Genomic DNA, 18524 nt, shown 5'->3' with positions numbered 1-18524 from the left:
TGCTTTCTTTCCATTTTGTAATATCAACCAAGCCAAAGTCAAGGTTAGCCAGCCTCACTGCACGCAGTCTTGCCTTACTATTGGTGGTGCATGGCTAATGCATGGCAGAGAGAACTAGCTTCTGAATCCTGACATTTGGAGAGAATCCCCTGCTGACTTAATCATGGCAAATATTGCGTGTCATTTGTTAGGCACACTTGGACCTGGCTGATGGTGGCAGTGGTAATTCGCCTCTGCTGTGCGGCCGCCCCTGGTGTGCTCTGTCGCAGTGCCTCTGCACTCCTCCTTTCCCTATCGGCCGAGGCAGCTCAACGGACTGACAAGGAGGATCATCACGCAGAACCCATTCATTATGGTTGTGTCCTTGTGACGTACGGGTGTGTGTGTGTGTGTGTGTTAATTTGCACGCTATCCTTTTGGACATATGTGTGTGTGTGTATGTGTGTGTTTTACCTTTTATATAGATAAACATCAATGACAGCATGACATTTTTTTTTAACAGACATTTCAGGTTCAAGGAAAGTGAAATAATTTTATTTAAAAATATTATTATGACCGACTGTCTTGACACAGTAGGCTGCAAATAATCCAATTGTATACCTTTAAATTTACCACCACGAGGGTAAGGTTACTCCCCTTTCTATTTTTATCCAATCGAAAGTCTGCTAAAGAACAGAGCGCTAAGGTTGTCGGCCAATTGTTTTTCAGCGTCAGTGAATCGTCGAAACATGGCGCACTGCATAGCCCGAGCTCTCAGGAAAACTGTTCTGCAGTAAGTTTAACATTTTCACTTACACTGTGCCGTAGACTGCTATTCTTTTTCGACACAAAACACGAAACCGTGTCTCAATGAGAATATGAAAACTGGCATGCTGTGAAGTCAGTCCATTCAGGTTTATGGCTATGTTGTTGTTAGCCATAAAGCTAACACCTGACAGTCTAACCTGACATTGGAATAGTCTGTCACCTCTTTGCCCATGGATATCACCCCATGGCACGGCACGGTTGTAATTTGTGCTGTGATGCAAAACTTACGCGTGTGGTCAATATATTGCATGCTGAATCCATTCATAAATTTGGCGCTGGTATCACGGATGTAGGCTACTCACAGGCGTTCACATCTCTGTCGTCAAGCAGTTGGCTACAATGTTGCGCTGCACAGACACAACTTTTCTGTGCGTTGCTAGACGTGGCTGTGTGGATATAATAGGTCAGTGGAGTAAGCGCAGCCAGGTTGTCCCCAGCTGACCTCTACTGCTGTTGTCACAGCCCACTGAATTATTTAGTCTCCCCGTTTTCAAGTCACTTTATCTGTCCTCAGTAGGCCCCATCTAAACTTGCTTAATCGTCAAACGCTTGAATATTGCAAGTGGATGTTGCCCCAAAACGCCACACGTACTACTTACATCACCCTACCAAAGACTAGAGAAATAGCGGGGACTACTTGTAGTGGGAATAGAGCAAATTGATCTGCTAGTATCTTATTTGATCATATTTCCATTGCAAGTAGATGTGAAAAAATTAGCAGATTTATGCGTTCCATAGTGTTACATCTTCAGATTCAGATTTAACACTAAAATAACTCTTATATATAACTCTCATAAATAACTATTTTTTAATTTAAAGTGTTATTTTCATTCTTACTGTGACTCCTGATCTGTAGGCCCACAACAGCTAGGCCTTTTCAATATGAATGTTTCTGAGACTGCTCAAACACTACAGTTTTTTTCTGATTGCTTAAGCACATTTTTTGTAACTATGGCTTTTTTTGCAAAACTCTACACACAAATAGGAAAACCTTTCACCCAATCAGCAAAACATTGTAGTTCTCTTGCAAAAGCTAACACACCTTGCTTAACTCTAAACTCCTTCGTAAAAATTGTGTTTTCGTATCAAACAGTAAACACAAGCCATCACAATAATAAGCACACAATGTGCCAACTACACCCTGATGGTATGAATAAAAAACACATCTTTCTTTTGCTTTCTCTGTGCACAAGGTAGACTATGTCAGTTTGAGGTCATACTTTTGTCATAGTTCTGTAAACATACAGGGATCCAAACTTCAAGTATTGGTGTTTATTCACACACATCAAAACAAACACAAGTGTGTTTTTCAACTGATTTCACTGACCAATTTCACTGAGACAAAACAAATCAGTCTACATCGGGTCGTCTCTCTCAAAATTTTGTCTACATCACATGCAATGTCCTAGTCCAAGGCACCAGGGAAAATATTCTGGAATGCCGTATCCAGGCCTGACATGACAATATCCCCACATGATGACTGTAAAAGGGCTATTTCTTTCTCTTCTAACCCTTCCTCTTCCCCCTCCTCGTCCTCCTCTTGCTCCTCCTTGTCCTCTTCCTCTAACTTCACCTCCTTGTCCTTGTCATCCTCTCCCTCTCACTTCTTCACCTCCACGTCCTCTTCCTCCTCTTTTTTTCCTACTTCTTCACCTCCACGTCCTATTCTTCGGCCTCCTCTAATTCTTACTCTTCTCACTTTTCCTGTTCCCTCCATTGTACCCATTGTACATTACCTGTGGCTTATTTATAGTGCTTAGGCTGATTGCAAAGTGAACTAATTATCTAAAACAGTTTTCATATGAGAAAGTGTGCCAGAGAGTTGGCAAAATAGTGAAAATAATAGCCATACATGTGTATAAATTTGCTAGGAGTGTGTTGATCATTTGGAAATTAATTGTAAAGCATGAGTTGTGTTTACAGTTCCGCAAAAAGAGTGCTGTGCAGTGAATTGTGCCTACAGTTGTGCAAAGTGTGTGTTACAAAACTGAGTGCAAAGCAGTGTTTGTGCTTTTAGTTTTGCGAACTCAGTGAGTGGTTTTGCTATAAGTATTAATAGTTTTAGAAATTGTGCTATAAGAATCACGGTTGTGTTTAAGCATTCAGAAAAAATTGTAAGTGCTGGGGGCCAATTGGTGTATTTAATTAAACTGCAACATTACAGAATATGAAGGAAGTAGCTATAAATCACTGGCGTTGTTGTAATGTCAGTTTTCAAATATCTTGAGTATTCTTAGTGGACAGTAGTGTGGTCCCTGAGAAGCACAGCTCATGTACAGCCATCCTCTTACTGTACTTAGTTAAGGCTGTGCATCTGCGCTCAATTCATCTTCAGGGACTTAATGAGGGACTTCAAACAGTTTAAATGTCAATTACAACAGAGGCATGGTTTTAGGGTCCCAGTAATGTGTCCATATTGGTCATCGGGCCAGGGTGCCAGGTGGGTTTAATTTAAGGCAGATGAATAACCAGAGGCGGTGCTCTGATGGCCTGGCGTCATCTGCAGTGTGAAGTGACTGTCACGCCAAGGCCCGTCATATCTGCTGTGTGTGTGTGTGTGTGTGTGTGTGAGGAAGAGAGGTGTCCCAGTGACTGTTTTAGTGCCGTGGTTTCTCAGCACACTGCCAGAAGGCTGTGTTTGTGTCTGTTGCGTGATTAATTAAAGCCTCCCTCATTATCACCATTGGGACCAATGTGATTCTTTTAAACAATAGTGAGATGTAGTTAAAATAATCATTTTGAGATATTTTTAAGGTGCACTCCATTTCCTAAGGCAAGCCAATAGTGTGCAGTTGTACACTAAGCTTGCATATATTTGCAAGACAGTCTGAGCGCCCCACCCCCCCTCACTCAACTGCTTGTGTAAGTGTGAGTGAGAATACACATTACGGAGTTGCCTAGAGCCACCTCTTTGGCTGCAGACTGTGGTATGTCACAAACACCCCAGTGTCAGAGATGCAAGAGCATCCTAAAGGAAACATTGAGTGCTGCCATGATGTCGACAAGTGATGAAAGTAGCTCAGAGGATGTCAATTACCCAGCCAAGGTCTGGAGCTCATAAGTTAATGGGCAGTTTCCCCTTCCCCTCTCTGGGCCTGCCAAGGCTTTACAGCACAGGTTATAAAATCTCCAGACTAATGCCACCACCATAACAGTTTGTAAGTAAGGCTAACTACATGAAGGCCATGGGGAAAGCAAAGGCTGAGATTTTAACTTTTTCTTTTTTTTTTTTTTTAAAGAAGCGGTTCGCATAAATCAGATTAATTTCCGACTAACCCAATATTCACTGACCAGAATTTGTGTTTTTGCCACAGCCTGGTTTGTGTTTTTGCCACATGGATATCCTGATTACTTTTATTATTATTATTATTATTATTATTAATAATAATAATACATTTGACATTTTTTTGACTATAATTCCATATAATTATTTTGTTCAAATTATTTTAAAACATGTAAAAATAAAGCAATGGAAAATGTCATTATTATTAATGTAATTTATTGTGAGGTTCGTTCAGTGCATTTGGTTGAGTTTGAGGTTACGATTCTAAATGAGTTGTATCCTTTTTTGGGACCCCTTTTGTTTGGAAAGACTGTGACATTTCCGAACCACGACAACCAGACAGGGGTGTGTGTGTGTGTGTGTGTGTGTGTGTGTGTGTGTGTGTGTGTGTGTGTGTGTGTGTGTGTGTGTGTGTGTGTGTGTGTGTGTGTGTGTGTGTGTGTGTGTGTGTGTGTGTGTGTGTGTGTGTGTGTGTGTGTGTGTGTGTGTGTGTGTGTGTGTGTGTGTGTGTGTGTGTGTGTGTGTGTGTGTGTGTGTGTGTGTGTGTGTGTGTGTGTGTGTGTGTGTGTGTGTGTGTGTGTGTGTGTGTGTGTGTGTGTGTGCGCGCTGAGGGACTGGTTTGGGGGAGGGCGGGGAGGAGGAAAAGGATCTTTTTAAAAATGTTCAAAGCGAAGCTCCCCATTCATCTGGTGGCTGGTGGCCGTGTGGAGGCTGCCGGCATCCCATAGAAAAATAAATGGCCGCTGAGCAAACAGGGACGTGTTGACAACTCATTTCCACGTTGATTGGTGCGGGCGGCCGGCGGTGGAGGTGTGTGTGGCCTTAATCCAGTTAGCCAGGAATAACAACCTGAGCTGAGCTCCTCTGCAACCAAATGCTACTGCCAGATTAGTCACAGGAGGAAAACCTGATTTAAGGAAAACTTATTTATTTATTTATTTTGCATATTATATATATATATATATATATATATATATGTGGTCTTGCAGTCAATGTTGATGTGAATCCAGCCAACTTCGCCTTTTATTTTGCTGTGAAGAAGGCTAATTTAGGCTCGATCAAAGCCCATCCCATACCATGGTTTTGTTACCCATGAAAAGTGTATGAGGTCTGGGCTCAGCATTTATTATTACAGAGTCCCTAAAAGGCAAGGTCTGTGTTCCAAGATGTTTCTTCTTGTCTTTCTTTTTCTCCCTTTCCTTCTCATTTGTTCATCCACCCGGTGGATCAATAAATCGGTCTATTACCTGTTGTTGACCCTATTCTAAGCTTGCCTTTGAAATTTGTTACAGAGCATTAAGTTAACACATGTTGCTGGGCCAAAACAAAGCACTGGTAACAGGATTGTGGACCAGCTGTGTAAACTAGTGCCGAGAGCAAGCGAGCGAGAGAGAGAGATGGCACTGTGGGCTGCACTTGTCCCTGAGGTAACTGAGAAGATACATACGGCTAACAGATGGGAGGGATTTGTGCCCCTGAAGAGTCTCCCCAGACCCCCACACCCCGCAACCTCCACCCCCACCAAAAAAAAAAAAAAAAAAACACCACCCAAACAAGTGCCACAGCCTTCTCGCATTAAAGACTTTGATCAGCAGAACGTCTTGGCCCGGGGACCCGGTTCCTCAGACAGCTAGCGCATGGGATCGCATCTGTACAAACACACGGGGCCTTTGAGGAATGTGTGAACAATGCAACAAAGGAATCCTGTTCTGCGGCCAGAGAGACCCTCCAGCCAGCCTGCCTACCAGTGCCTTGGCAAAATGTGGAGGGAACCCGTTGCGGTTTTTCTAGATTTTCTAGATTGAGCGAGATGCTGGGATTAAATGACCAGGACTGGGGAATAGGCCGTGTTTTTACACATAACAAAAGGACTGGACGAGTGGGCGTTTGAGATTTCTTCGCATGGAGGTTACTTAAAATGTTATCCTAAAAAAGAAGAAAAAGATCAAATCCCTAGCAACGTTCATGTGAATAATCTATTGAAATTATTTATAATTTGGAAAAATATTTGTCATTTTAACTTGTTGCCTTTTCATAAATTCTGTGCTTCATTGTTAGCACACTTGATAATGATGTGCAGTTGTTCACAGTTATAATCACATTTTACAGATGAGCAAAAGCCAAGTCTTCCATCTGATGGTGGACATAACTTTGTCTAACTTGGTGTATAAATCTCTTCCACCTGAGCTGGTTTATTAGGCTCCTTCAAAATCTTCAAACAACCCCTTTTTTTCCGTGGCGGCAGTGTAGGAATCCCTCAGTCTCTGCTGCTAAGAGAGAGAGCATTGAGAGGGTGTGTGTCTGTGTGTGTGTGTGTGTGTGTGTGTGTGTGTGTGTGTGTGTGTGCTCGTTCATGCTCGTGGCCGCAAGTTCAGTCGGAGGCCGGCAGTGTGTGGGCTGGATGTTATTAGCAGCTTTGGTCCGTGCCATACTTACTTACTCACACTCATGACAGGACTCCCACAAGGCACCTGGGCCAGCTCCGCGTCTGCTGGGGCAGCGGCGGCCCGTGCCAGGCCGCCGTGTAACCGCACAGCACTTCCTGTCTTATACATCACCCTAATGCATTTCGTCTCCAACTTGGCCATTACAGCAGGAACTCACTGTCGTTTGTTTTGGGGCTTGGTGATATGGTTGTTGTTGGGTTTTTTTTTTGGTAACCACAATGATGTGTAGTGGATGGGATTTGTTTATTTGTTTATTTTTGTTGGTAGTTATGATGTGGAGTAGATGGAGATGGGCGCAGTTCAGTGGGCTGCCCCATGGTGTCAGTGTTGGCAGCATTCTCAGCTCGAGTGTCAGGGGTTCCTCAAGCCTGCAGTAAGGCTGGATCTGAGTTGCACTGTGTACTGTATTGTGTGTTCGTCATATAAGGTCAGAAATTATGTTTTGGAAACTTTTCATTTTCACTATCATATTGTTTCTCTTTCTTTCCGTCTGTCTAGTTTTTAGTCCAAGTATGTCTGTGTGTTCATTATTATTTTGTACTCTACTTTACTCCTGTGTTTTTCTTTATAAATATAGCATCATAGTTGTGTACATAATAAATATGATAGTATTATAGTTGTTTGAATAATAAATATGATAGTTGATATTATAGTTGTTTACGTAGGCTATTCCTCTGATCTTTAAATGTGATCTTGAAATTGGCTATTTAAACACATGCATTTTGTATTTGTATTTTTGTTGTGTAGGCTATTTGATTGTAAAGAATTTGGACTTGGGCTGCATATCTGAAATGTTTTGCATATCTGTATTTTTTAAACAATTGGCCGAGAAGTGCAGTTGTTCTTCTGCATGGTATTTCTATTTCTCTACACTCTGAATTTACACTAGGTTACAAAAGTAACAGCTGTTAAACAGTAGCCTAATCTAATCCTATTCCGTTTATTTCTAAAGAGAATATGTGGGTCTATATGTCAGTCATATACGTTAATAACAGGAAAAACGAATATTTACAATAGGCTAACAACACCGACACATTAAAATCCTGGCACAGGATATCATGACAGAAAACAGTTGTTTTACAGCAAATGAAAATTAAATATTAAACGAATGGAAGCAATAAGAGGAGTGGTAGTAATAATTCCAGTTGATTGCCTAGGGTGGTGCATATGTTAATGACTTATTAGCGCCTTGAGGTTGGCTACGGCTCTCCGCTCTGCCTGCTAGGTTCGACCAGCCCCTCCGCCGTTTCAGCGCTCGTCATTAGCTTTGGAAATGAGCGGGGTCGTGATGTACAGAGCTCGGCGGGAGATCCCACAATGTGCCCAAGGTCGCCGGTAGGTGGCGCTGGCTTACACAGATTGCTCGCGTTGTGTGGCGCTGGTGCCAGCCGGTGCTCTCAGAGCCGTGTTGGATTTCGAGAAGAGGTTTCAGTGTTTACGAGTGGACACACAACATGCGCTCGGAGTATTGCAGAGTGGTTTATGCTTTTTGTCCAACAGTGGTAGCTGCGTCTATAAATGCTTTGGTAATTTTCATATTGGTTCTCCCCCACAGAGCCGAGTAAATAGACGAAATTCGAAGCAGATACGAGACATGGCCCTTGCTCGTTATCCAAAAGCTACTGCTCCGACATTCCACTTTTTTAAAAGACCGAAATCTGCTTGCTTTAATATTCTGTTTCTCAAAATCGATTAGACTGGTAGGCCTATTCACCATTATGTTAAAATATGTTTGGTCAATACTCCACTGGCAGTTTATTTGAATGTTTAATTTGGTATACACATAAGTGAATATGAATGATTTTATTGAAATTGACAAAGGGGCTTGATGATGACATGTACTTGCATATGTGTGGCCCTGTGTGTGTTTATGGTGGTCTAGGAATGCCTTTGTTGGTACCAGTTAAACGTTTAAATGGGGCACTTCAACAAAACAACACGGGGCAGATTACCCCATCTCACTCCATCTCAGTCCTCCATCAGTCAAGGTCAAAAAGACAGCCTCTGCCTGTCTGCCTGTCTGTCGGTTGGTTCTCTCCTCCGTAATCTCTCCCAAAACTGCTCCCGGGCTCCCGGTCTGGGTTTTACCGGCCTGCTGCCACCTGGACTCCTCCTGTTCCTCTGGCCTCTCCTCCCTTCAGACGTTCTTGCGTCTGTCCTCTGAGGCCTTCGCCCTCTTCCTCTCCGCCCTCTGTTTTGATGTCACTTCCTGTGACAGTGGCGTCTGTGTGGAGCGTCGTGGCGGTGGAGGGTCTTTGACGTTAGCAAGGGTGCTTGGGAGTGCTGGAGGAGCCAGCCGGCCGGCCGGCCAGCCTGCCAACCAGCCAGCCAGCCAGTCAGCCAGCCAGCCAGGGCTGTTTACTTAGCCCCTTTAATGGGGTGTGTTATGGGGGCCCCCTTCGTCACGTTGCCATTTAGCAGCGGCCCCGCACTGCCTCCCCCACCCCACCACCACCACCACCACCCCCGGTAGCGCTCGTAGCTCATTAGCAAAAGGCTTGGAGGCAACCACACACAGCAACGCAGCAGCGGTAGAGCGGAGAGGAGAGAAGAGAAGGAGAGAGTCCTTGGGGAATGGTGCCCGGCCCTGCTCGCTTTCCCAAAAGACATCTCCCCCTGTCCCCAAAGGACAGGTGTCTGTGTGAACACATCACTCTTTGCTAATGATGCGTGTTGTATGTGTCAAATGCGTCAGCCAAATGTAATGTAATGTATGTACGTGTTTGTGTGTCTGTGCGTGTGTGCGTGTGTGCACTTAGGCCTGTGCCATAGGCGGTTGAGTCGATCAGCCTAACATTTTCTCTGCATCGTGTTTGTGTTTGCCCCCCCCCCCACCCACCCACCCCGTTGGTTGTTTGTTTGTTTATTGTTTCCAGATGGCAGCCCCCTTGACTTCACTTGTCTACTCTTTCAAGTTCCCTCAGTGGGCCTTTTTCCCCCCTTCTATTTTTTTGGCTATTTTTTACAGCCTTGGCCCAGACGCCTTATCCTGTTTCCTTTGCCCGGCTTTATGATGGGCACTTTTTTTCCCCCCTCTCTTTCTCCTCCAAAAACTGGAAACAACTGTCACTAGCCGTCTGCACTTTTTCTCCCTACAGTGAGACTGGCTGCAAGACTGGGCGTCTAATCTTTTGACGCCGCACGGTTTACCTTAGCTTAATTGTTGCTCATGAATTCTTGACGTTGTGGGGCTCTTAAAAAGCGGTCAGCTATTTTTTTTTCTCTCTATCTGACGTACACTAATGAAAAAGAGGGGGGGGGGGGGGGGGACAGGCGGGGGTGCGTTGTTACCGGGTAAGAGGCCATGGGCCAGGGAATGTGGCGTTCCCATGACTGGGGCCCCTTTTTTTGCCAGGGCACCATTAAAGACACGTCACCTATTTACAGGAAGACAGGAAGAGGTCAGCGAAACAGCAGCTGTAAAAGCGCGGGGGGAGGGAACAGCCTTACTCATCGGATGCGGTTAAGAACGGCTCTAATCAAAGCACCAAGGCTATATAAAAACCCTCCCACTTGCCTTAAGAGGGTCTTTTCTTTTGGGCTGGCTGTCTCTGAATGACGGATCACTCCGGCATTCCAATTCCCCCTAATCTCATTCCTACCAGTGACTTAACCCCAAGGCTGAAGTGGTTGAGCCATTGCCTCGAATGGCTCCTGCCCAAAATAAGGGGGGGGGGGGGGGGGCGGGGATTGGTGGGAGAGAGAAGAGTTTGGGAGAAAAAGAACCACTTTTGTTCAAGATTAGTTGTTGAAGAAGAAGAAGAAAGGGAAGAAGAAAAAAAAACATTGTTTCTTGTCTCAAGATTGCTGAAAAGCCTCAACTTCACCACCCCTCAGCTCTTGAGCTTTCTTCTTTGAAAGGCCAGGGTGTGTTTTGTTTACGCGTGGTGCTTTCTAAAGGCGACAGGGCCACTCTGTAGTGTTTGTGGTGTGGTGTGGTGGTGTGGTGTGGTGTGGTGGTGTGGTGTGGTGTGCGTGGCGTGTGCATGGCGCGGTGTAGTGTGCCGTGGCTGTGTTGACGCAGGGCTTATCCAGGTGTCAGCTCTAATCACCAGCTCAGGCCAGGGGAGTTAGTCAGAGGGAGCACACAGAGGGCTGTGGGACAGGGACAGAACCAGACGCTTAGGCTGTGTGTGTGTGTGTGTGTGTGTGTGTGTGTGTGTGTGTGTGTGTGTGTGTGTGTGTGTGTGTGTGTGTGTGTGTGTGTGTAGAGGTGGATGTGGATTTTGACGAATGTGAGTGTGTAGAGGTGGATGTGGATTTTGACGAGTGTGTGTGTGTAGAGGAGGTGGATGTGGATTTTGATGAGTGTGTGTGTGTGTGGAGGTGGATGTGGATTTTGACGAGTGTGCATGTGTGTGTGTGTGTGTATGTATGTATGAGTGTGAGTGCAAGTGGGCTTGTGTTCTTGCATAACACAGGCGTAGTAATACAAATCGATTAGCAAAGCTGTGATAAATGTGCACTCACAGCGTGTGTGTCTGTGTATGTTTGAGAGAGAGAGGGAGAGTGTGTGTGTGTACGTACGTGTGTGTGAGCGATTAGGAGTAGCCTACTGCTCCTCTGGTCGGCTGCCCTCGGGCTGACCCCATGCGAGGCGAGTCGAGGTGTGCGGGTGACGTGCGTTGTTTGTGTTTCCCCCGCGCCACGCGCCACATTAGCCGTCTAATCCCCCAGGTGACCACTCGGTGACACGGGTCGCCATGAGGACACCGCTGCTCACCAGCTCATCAGCTCCCTCACTCTCTCTCTCTCTCTATCTCTCTCTCTGTCTCTCTCCCTCTCTCTCTCTCTTTCTCTCCCTTGCTCTCTCTCTCTCTCCCCAGTGCGTCTGTGTAAGTCTGTGCCTCAGCGATTTGTCTAAGTAATGCTGGTGGGTTTTCACAGTGATTCCTTCACATGCTTGAGTGAAGGCCTGTAGGCCTTTTCTCTGTTTGACACATGAAATGATGCTTGTAATGTTTGCAATATGTCATACTCTGTTGCAGATGTATTCTCAGATGTGTTAGGACGTAGAAAATAAGCGGATTAGCAACTGAAGGATGGATTCAGTTGCTTATATTATTATGTCATTTTAACAATTTTACCATTTTGACAAGTATCTTTTGACAACTATCTTGTTGTTTAAATGCTTGTTCTTGACTCCATTGGATTGCTAGACAGAAAAGCAGAATCAAATCACAGTGCAGCATGTGGCACTGAGAAGTCTGCTATTCACAGAAAAAAACTTTATTTTTTTCAGAAAAACAAAAATTTAAGCAGCTTATCTTTGGGCATAACATGTTATCACAAAATGATACCAATTAGACTAGAGGGTACTACTGTACTGGCCATATCACAAACAATGATCCACAAACAGGGCTATTAGTTGGATGGAATATAACAGATCTTGGTCTCCCTCCCCAAATTCATAAACGTCCCACCAGACCCACCGGAGTTAGGAATTTCTAATGATTAGGCCTATTGTATTTGTAAGTTAGTGAAACATGTTGCTGTAACGCGATCATTACTTCAAGTTGCACATCCTAGCCTCTTTGCTTTTTCATATCAGTTCAGTGTATGTTTAGAAGTTAATTGTTTCTCTGAAAGTGAGTCTTTACTTGTGAAGAACTTATGTTTTAGAGGCCGCACGCTCTGATGTAGTTGTAATTGATCAGCCCTCTGCACACACAAGCAACCTGTTTTCCTGCACAACGATTAGTCATATCAGAGGAACGCACAGCCCCTGTGAAGTGCTTGCTTTGATCAGCCATTGTGTGTGGTGAGCTGACTCTCTCTCTCTCTCTCTCTTTCTTTCTTTCTTTCTTTCTTTCTTTCTCCCCCCCCCCCCCCCTCTGTTGTAATTGTAATCTATCTGTGTGCTGCTGCTGTGTAGCTGTTCAACTCTGGGCCAGACCGCTGTTGCTGTGGTCACTCCGGCACCTGTGTGGTAGATAGGACCAGTGGGGTCCAGGCAGATCTAGAATGAGCCAAACCACACCGTCTTCATTTTCCTCTAGGGACTCCGAGGTCAGGCACGTTTGATGTCATCGTTTCAAACGCGAGGACGAGAAGGGGCGGGGGTGATGGGGGTATTTATGAGCGACCGCTCGCTCTCCCTTGACGTGCACAGGGTAGGACACAGGGGTATGATAGGGGAAGTTCCGCCCACAATTGGACGGATAGTTTTTCCTATTTTGCCAGAAGTGGAATTCCAAATATTATCGTTTTCCATTTCACAACAATCCGACCCCATTGAAATGGACGCCAACACAAACCGGCCCGGCCCATCATAAACTGTGATCATTGTAACTCTCGTTTGAAATTGAGCTCTACAATGTGTGTGTTGGGAGAAGAGTTTCATTCAATAATACCCCCATCCAAATAGCTATGAATTTCGACATCCACATGATGCAGTTATATGTGCAGAATTCTGTATCTAATGCTTTGTTTGTGACAACATGTGGCAAATACGGCATAATGACTTGTCTAAATGAGAATATTTTGTATAATTAATCAAGGAATTGTAGATATCCATCTGGGAAAAACTCGCTTAGATCAAACAACAACACTTTTTCCCCAGAATAGTTTAGTTTTAATCTAATTATCACCTAATCGCTGATGTGCCAGCAAACAACTCATTATTCTGTGATTTTGCTTCGGTGAGACCGCAACGTGAATTATTTTAACACCTTTGTAAATGGTCCCATTAGAGGGACGATTATCAAACATGGCCCCAGCTGCTAAAAGATTGTTTGTCAAACGTATTTTGCATTTACCAACCTTCCTCCCAGGTTGAGAGACTGTCATTTAGGCCAAAAACATATTAGAATTCCACTGTTCTGTGTTCTGCGTTTGTGTCTGTCCATGTGTTTTGATCTCTGCGGTCTCAAATCAATCATCAAATGATTTTGCTATGATCGCAATATTGTCAAAGCCAAAGGAAGACTTGCTTTTGGCAACATCGCAAGCCAGTTTTAGCACTTTTGCAAAAAAAAAAGTTTGTTTACAAATTGTGCCTAAATTGCCTAATATCAGACCTTAACTGGCAGCCAGACATAAATGGTGGTGGAACCAGTCAGTCTGGAAAGCACTGGGCTTTACACATTTACTTATTTCATTAATTAATTAGGCTCGCTTTTTTACTATTTGTTTCTTTTATTTTCGGGAAAGTGTCCCTTCCGAGTGGATTTGTATTCAGGCCACATGAAAAGGGGGGCATGATTATGGAGACATCTGACGCACAGGCTGGGTCATTTGAATGTGACACCCGCGAGAGGAACCAAAGCCTTTGGAGACACGTCCTTTTGAGGCCCCCTTTTTCCCCCTCTCCTGCCTTTAATTCCGAGGCTGGCTCAGCCCACTGGCCCCCGGTTTGTCCAGTTGGCTCGGGCTTTGATCAGTCCGATTGACAAAAACGCCATCACAGGGGTTTGCAAATAAAAGCTGCCCCCTTCAACCCAACACACCCCCACCTTCCCAAAAAAGAGAGGGGGAAAAAGCCTGAATTGGCCAAATAGCATTGGGGGGCTTTTCTCTATGTTTCATGTCAGTGGACCAAATAGAGAAAGTGCTAATCGTGTTATAATGGGCTATCCCACTGCTGCGACATCACAAAAATTGGCTATGTTTTACTTCCCCAAAAATCTGTTATTTTTCCCCCCAAAAAAAAATATTTTCATCTTTTTTGGTACTGACTTGCTGACCTGCGATGTTGTGACCATTGGCACTGGGCACTGGTCAGGAATGGTGTCTTTTAGTAAGACTGGTGGATGTGCTCGTGCAACTGGCAGAGTGGTGGAGAAGGAGGAGGTGGTGGAGGAGGAGGTGGTGCAGCCAGGCAGCAGTGGTAGCCAGTGCCACAGACCACGTCCCCATGCCTGTTAGCGGTCCGGCGGCGGCAGTGATGCGCTACTTCCTGCGGCCTTTTGTTTACCCTTTGGGGGCACAGCTGTTGGGATAGGTGATAGCCATGTTCTCCCCCCCCGAAAAGGACCTGAGAGCACGCACCGTTGGCCTCCCATGCCCCTAAATAGGAGCATTAGACACAGCGCATTAAGGGACTGCTGGTGCGACCGTGGGTCTATGTCCCTCCACACTCCCATCTACCCCTAAGGTCTGCCCCTCTCTCTCTCTCTCTCTTTCTCTTTCTCTCTCTCTCTCTCTCTCTCACACTTCTCTGCTCCACTCTTCCCTGGGGCCGTCTGGACGGATCAGGGAGCGCGACACTGTGAAGGAAGCGCAGACGGGAATGTTTTGGGTCCTCCCCCCGATTTTCGACCGAATCCCCCTCCTCTCCAAAACACACACACACACACACACACTCTACACTCACCCATGTGTGCCTCATAATTCAGATATTCTTTCACTGCAGTGTAAAAAAAGAGACAAAAATGGATGGTGATTATGCCCTATTGTTGATTTTTTTTCCACTGTGTCTTGCGGTTTTGCTGTTTGATGTACCATTATGTAGCCCTAGAGTTGTCATGTCCTCGTCTTTGTGCTTCTGTTGGCTTTTTTCCGTTAACCCCCCCCCCACCTCAACTCACCTCCCCACCCCACTCCACTCCACCCCTCCTCTTTTGCCTTTGGTACCACACGCCCAGATACAGCAGAGCGCTGTGAAAATACCCACAAGGCCAATCAGACCATATGTAGTGTTGCAGATTTTTATTATGCACCAGCAGAATCACACCACAGCAGGGTATATCTAAACATGAAAATTAATTCACAGCTAAATGCTGCTATATGCAGTACAGAGGGAGACCGGGAGAAGGCAAGAGAGGGAGAGAGAGAGAGAGAGAGAGAGAGGGAGGGAGAGAGAAAATCAAACATGGAGTTTGTACAGATAGAGGAGGAGCATTATAAACACCCTGGGCTGTCACTAGTTCATTTGTTAAGCAGACGGTGGTGCACTACTAGAAACACTGTGTAATGCGCTGGTAATGAGTCGACATGCATAATCAACTTATTGTTATAAAAACTCAATGAACACACTCTTCTCCCTGTTTATTCAAATACATTTATTTAAAAAACATTAAACATAAATGTTTTTTCAAAACATTCTAAAATTATCAGACTACTACTGAATCTCAAATATGTACACTGTGTGGTATAGGATGATGAAGATCATAATAATCATAATAATAATTGAGTGTTTTATAGTACATTTATATTTAGTTTGATATGTCTGTGCCAGCATTTTCTCCCATGGCCATCTCATTTTTCCTTGATGTGGTACTTTGATTTGAAGTCATAGTTCACAGATTCTGGATGATTGGATCAATATCCTGAGAGGACCTGTTACCAGAAATAATGAAAAGTAATGACGGTGTGGCCCTCCAGTTGTAATGAACTTCAGCATGGAAGTACTTGAGCATGACTTTGTCTCAGAGCAATGCAAATGGAATGGCCCCCCGACTGCTTGGAATGCACCCAGCTGGCCTTTTAAAAGGTGATAATTGGAAAATACAGGATACAGCCGTAGTTAGAGAGAGGGACTTCTTGTTCCACCGATTTATCCACTGCACGCTTGATGTTGAGGTTGCTGAGCTTGCTCAGCACAGAACAAATTTTCGGAATACATTTTGGAATTTAGTGCTGAGGGGGTCTTGACTACACTATTTTTTTGGTTTGTTTTAAATATTATTTGAGGGAAAGAAATGTAGCGTTTTTGTCGCTTAGTTATTTCATCCTGTCTTGAATTTCCCCTAGGGATCAATAAAGTATATCTATCTATCCATCTATCTATCTATCTATCTATCTATCTATCTATCTATCTAATGACTAAAAAAACAAAAAACTACAATAAAACAGTTATGTATACACATGATACATGTAGAATAGACTCTAGTGCTGTTTTTCAATTGTAATGAAAGAAAAAATTATCATTTATTATGTTGTACTTGCAGACATACTGTATAATGTATACATTATATACAGAAATTATAACAATCTGGTTATTAAATAGCCATACCATGTCATAAAAGATATTCCAATATGTAGCGATAGAAAAAGTGAGTTAAAGAAGATGCATTATACAAAGTTTCTGGAAAACTAGACAAAGGTCCATTGCCTTTTATCAGCTGTTGAAGTGAAGTAGCTCTGAGGCAGAATAGGGACATGCATGCGATGCCTTTCTTAAAGCCTTGAGACGTCTCAACACTTCCTTTAGAAATCTTAGAAGTCCATTTGGCACCCAGCATACTCTCTGAGCCTCGACTACAAAGTTTATTTTCTTCTCCTTAGCCTACGTGCCTGATTGTGTGTGATGGCAGGGAAGGCCGGGGCAGAACAAAGCTACAGAGGACCAACCGTGAGCAGAACTCCCCATCCCTCCCCTCGACCACCCCCCCCCCCCCCCCCCCGCCCCCGTCACCGTCTTTATTCTCCCACTTACTTCAGTACATAAAGCAACACGCGGCGTTCCTGCAGATTGTGCGGAAGGAAGTCATGAACGCGGGACTTGGGAAGGCCTGTTCCTTTGCTAGTCTAAATTGAAACCATTTCAGCCTCCGCTCCTCCTCTGGCTCCATTGTAAACTTGGCGTGAGGAGTGGAGGCAAGAGCTGCAGCAGCTAGACTTTATTGCCCCCCCCCCCCCCCCCCCCCCCCTTTCAGTCGCTGGAAAGTGGCCGTCGTTGATAAGGCCCCTGTTTGAAGGAGCAGTTTACTGCTACATCGTTTGCAGTTTCAGTTGAACATCCCCCTCAAGGCTTCGCCAGAGTAGAGTCTTGTAGCTAACTCTGCTCTAAGTGAAACCCTGACACAGTGGCATAGATGTGGAGTGTGGTGGTGAATACCTAAAATGCGCTGCACTGTTTTTTTCTTTCGCTTTTTTATTTCCTTTTTTTTTGTTTTTGAGGCCAATCAAAACAGTGCCTGCACTGTGCCACAGCGCCTGACCCTTGTCAATCACGTTTGAGTTTCCGTCATTACTCTGCGGCTGGCTGGACGGCTCAGGAAACGGCCCCTGCTGAAACATCATATGGGAGCGCGCGCGCGATGATTTCCTCTGGTTCCTGTGGTCAGCGGTGGCACCGGTCCGCTGAGGCCTTTCATTGTCCCCCTGCTTCACTGGACCGGGCCGGCGAACCTGTCACCTGTCAAAAGGCCACTGAAAGGCCACTCTAATCTGTGCCTCCCAGTCCATCTAATACAGAGCTCTGTTTCCTCAAGCAGGACCAGCCGAGTGTGGAAGGATTTGAAAAAATCGGGGTCAAACAGCATCATTTGTTGTACGTGCTGGACGGTTTTATAAGTGTAATGACTGTGATTGTGGCAACAATCGTGTGTGAGCGTGTGTGTCTCTCTCTCTTTGTGTGTCGGAATGTGTGTGTGTCTGTGTCTGTGTGTGTGTGTTTGAACGTGTGCACATTGCCCAGGTTCCAGCGTGTCATTCTTTCCACACTCCCTGTAATGGGTCAGTATTTTGTCTGAGCGCTCGCTGACTCTTGTCTACCCTGCAGGGGCATCAGGAAGGGCATTACTGGCCTCCACCCTCCCCGTGCCACTCGTCCCTGGCACTGCCAACCTCCTCTTGTAAGTGTGCCAGTCCTAGCAGTCTCTGCTGTGTCCCGGTCACTGCTGTGGCAGAGTGTTGTCCTATAGCCGTGCCTAGATCATGACTTCACAGCCCTCCTAACCTTCAGGACAGGATGATGGTGATGATGATGATAGTGGTATGGTGAATGTTTCAAAGGGGTAACGGACAACACTGTCTTTAGATAGCAAAGAAAAATGCACATTTGAGTTGATAATGGAGCCGTCACACTAGGTAATGTCATGACAGGGAATTCCAATCAAGCCATGGTATAAGTAGGGATAAACTCAGGCAAGGCAAGTTCATAGCACAATTCACATGCATTGATAATTCGAAGTACTTCAAAAATGAGCAGATTAAATTACATAATGTGCTACTGTAATAAGCTGTCCTCAAGAGTAATTTGGAGACTCTTGTGTGCTTGGCTGTTGCTTGGGCAGGGGTTTGCTGACACTGGCAGGTTGGTC

The 18524-nt window shown here is 44.9% G+C and overlaps 1 protein-coding gene across 1 annotated transcript in view; it reads left to right on the top strand.

Moving 5' to 3' along the window:
- Nucleotides 1–721: 721 nt before the first annotated feature.
- The window catches only part of clybl (citrate lyase beta like), a 77260-nt gene continuing 59457 nt past the window's right edge, over nt 722–18524 (top strand). Inside the window, exon 1 of the mRNA XM_076262545.1 lies at nt 722–772. Within this exon, the coding sequence (XP_076118660.1) occupies nt 729–772 (44 nt within the window). The 5' untranslated portion in view covers nt 722–728. The remainder of the gene's footprint in view (nt 773–18524) is intronic.

The sequence above is a fragment of the Alosa pseudoharengus genome, unplaced genomic scaffold, assembly GCF_046254945.1.
Source record: "Alosa pseudoharengus isolate Yale_2024_CS ecotype anadromous, Long Island Sound unplaced genomic scaffold, YU_APseudo_1.1 YU_APseudo_1.1_scf_3, whole genome shotgun sequence".
NCBI classification, from domain to species: domain Eukaryota; kingdom Metazoa; phylum Chordata; class Actinopteri; order Clupeiformes; family Clupeidae; genus Alosa; species Alosa pseudoharengus.
Note: the sequence above shows the minus strand (reverse complement) of the source record. Positions and strands in the feature narration are given on the sequence as shown.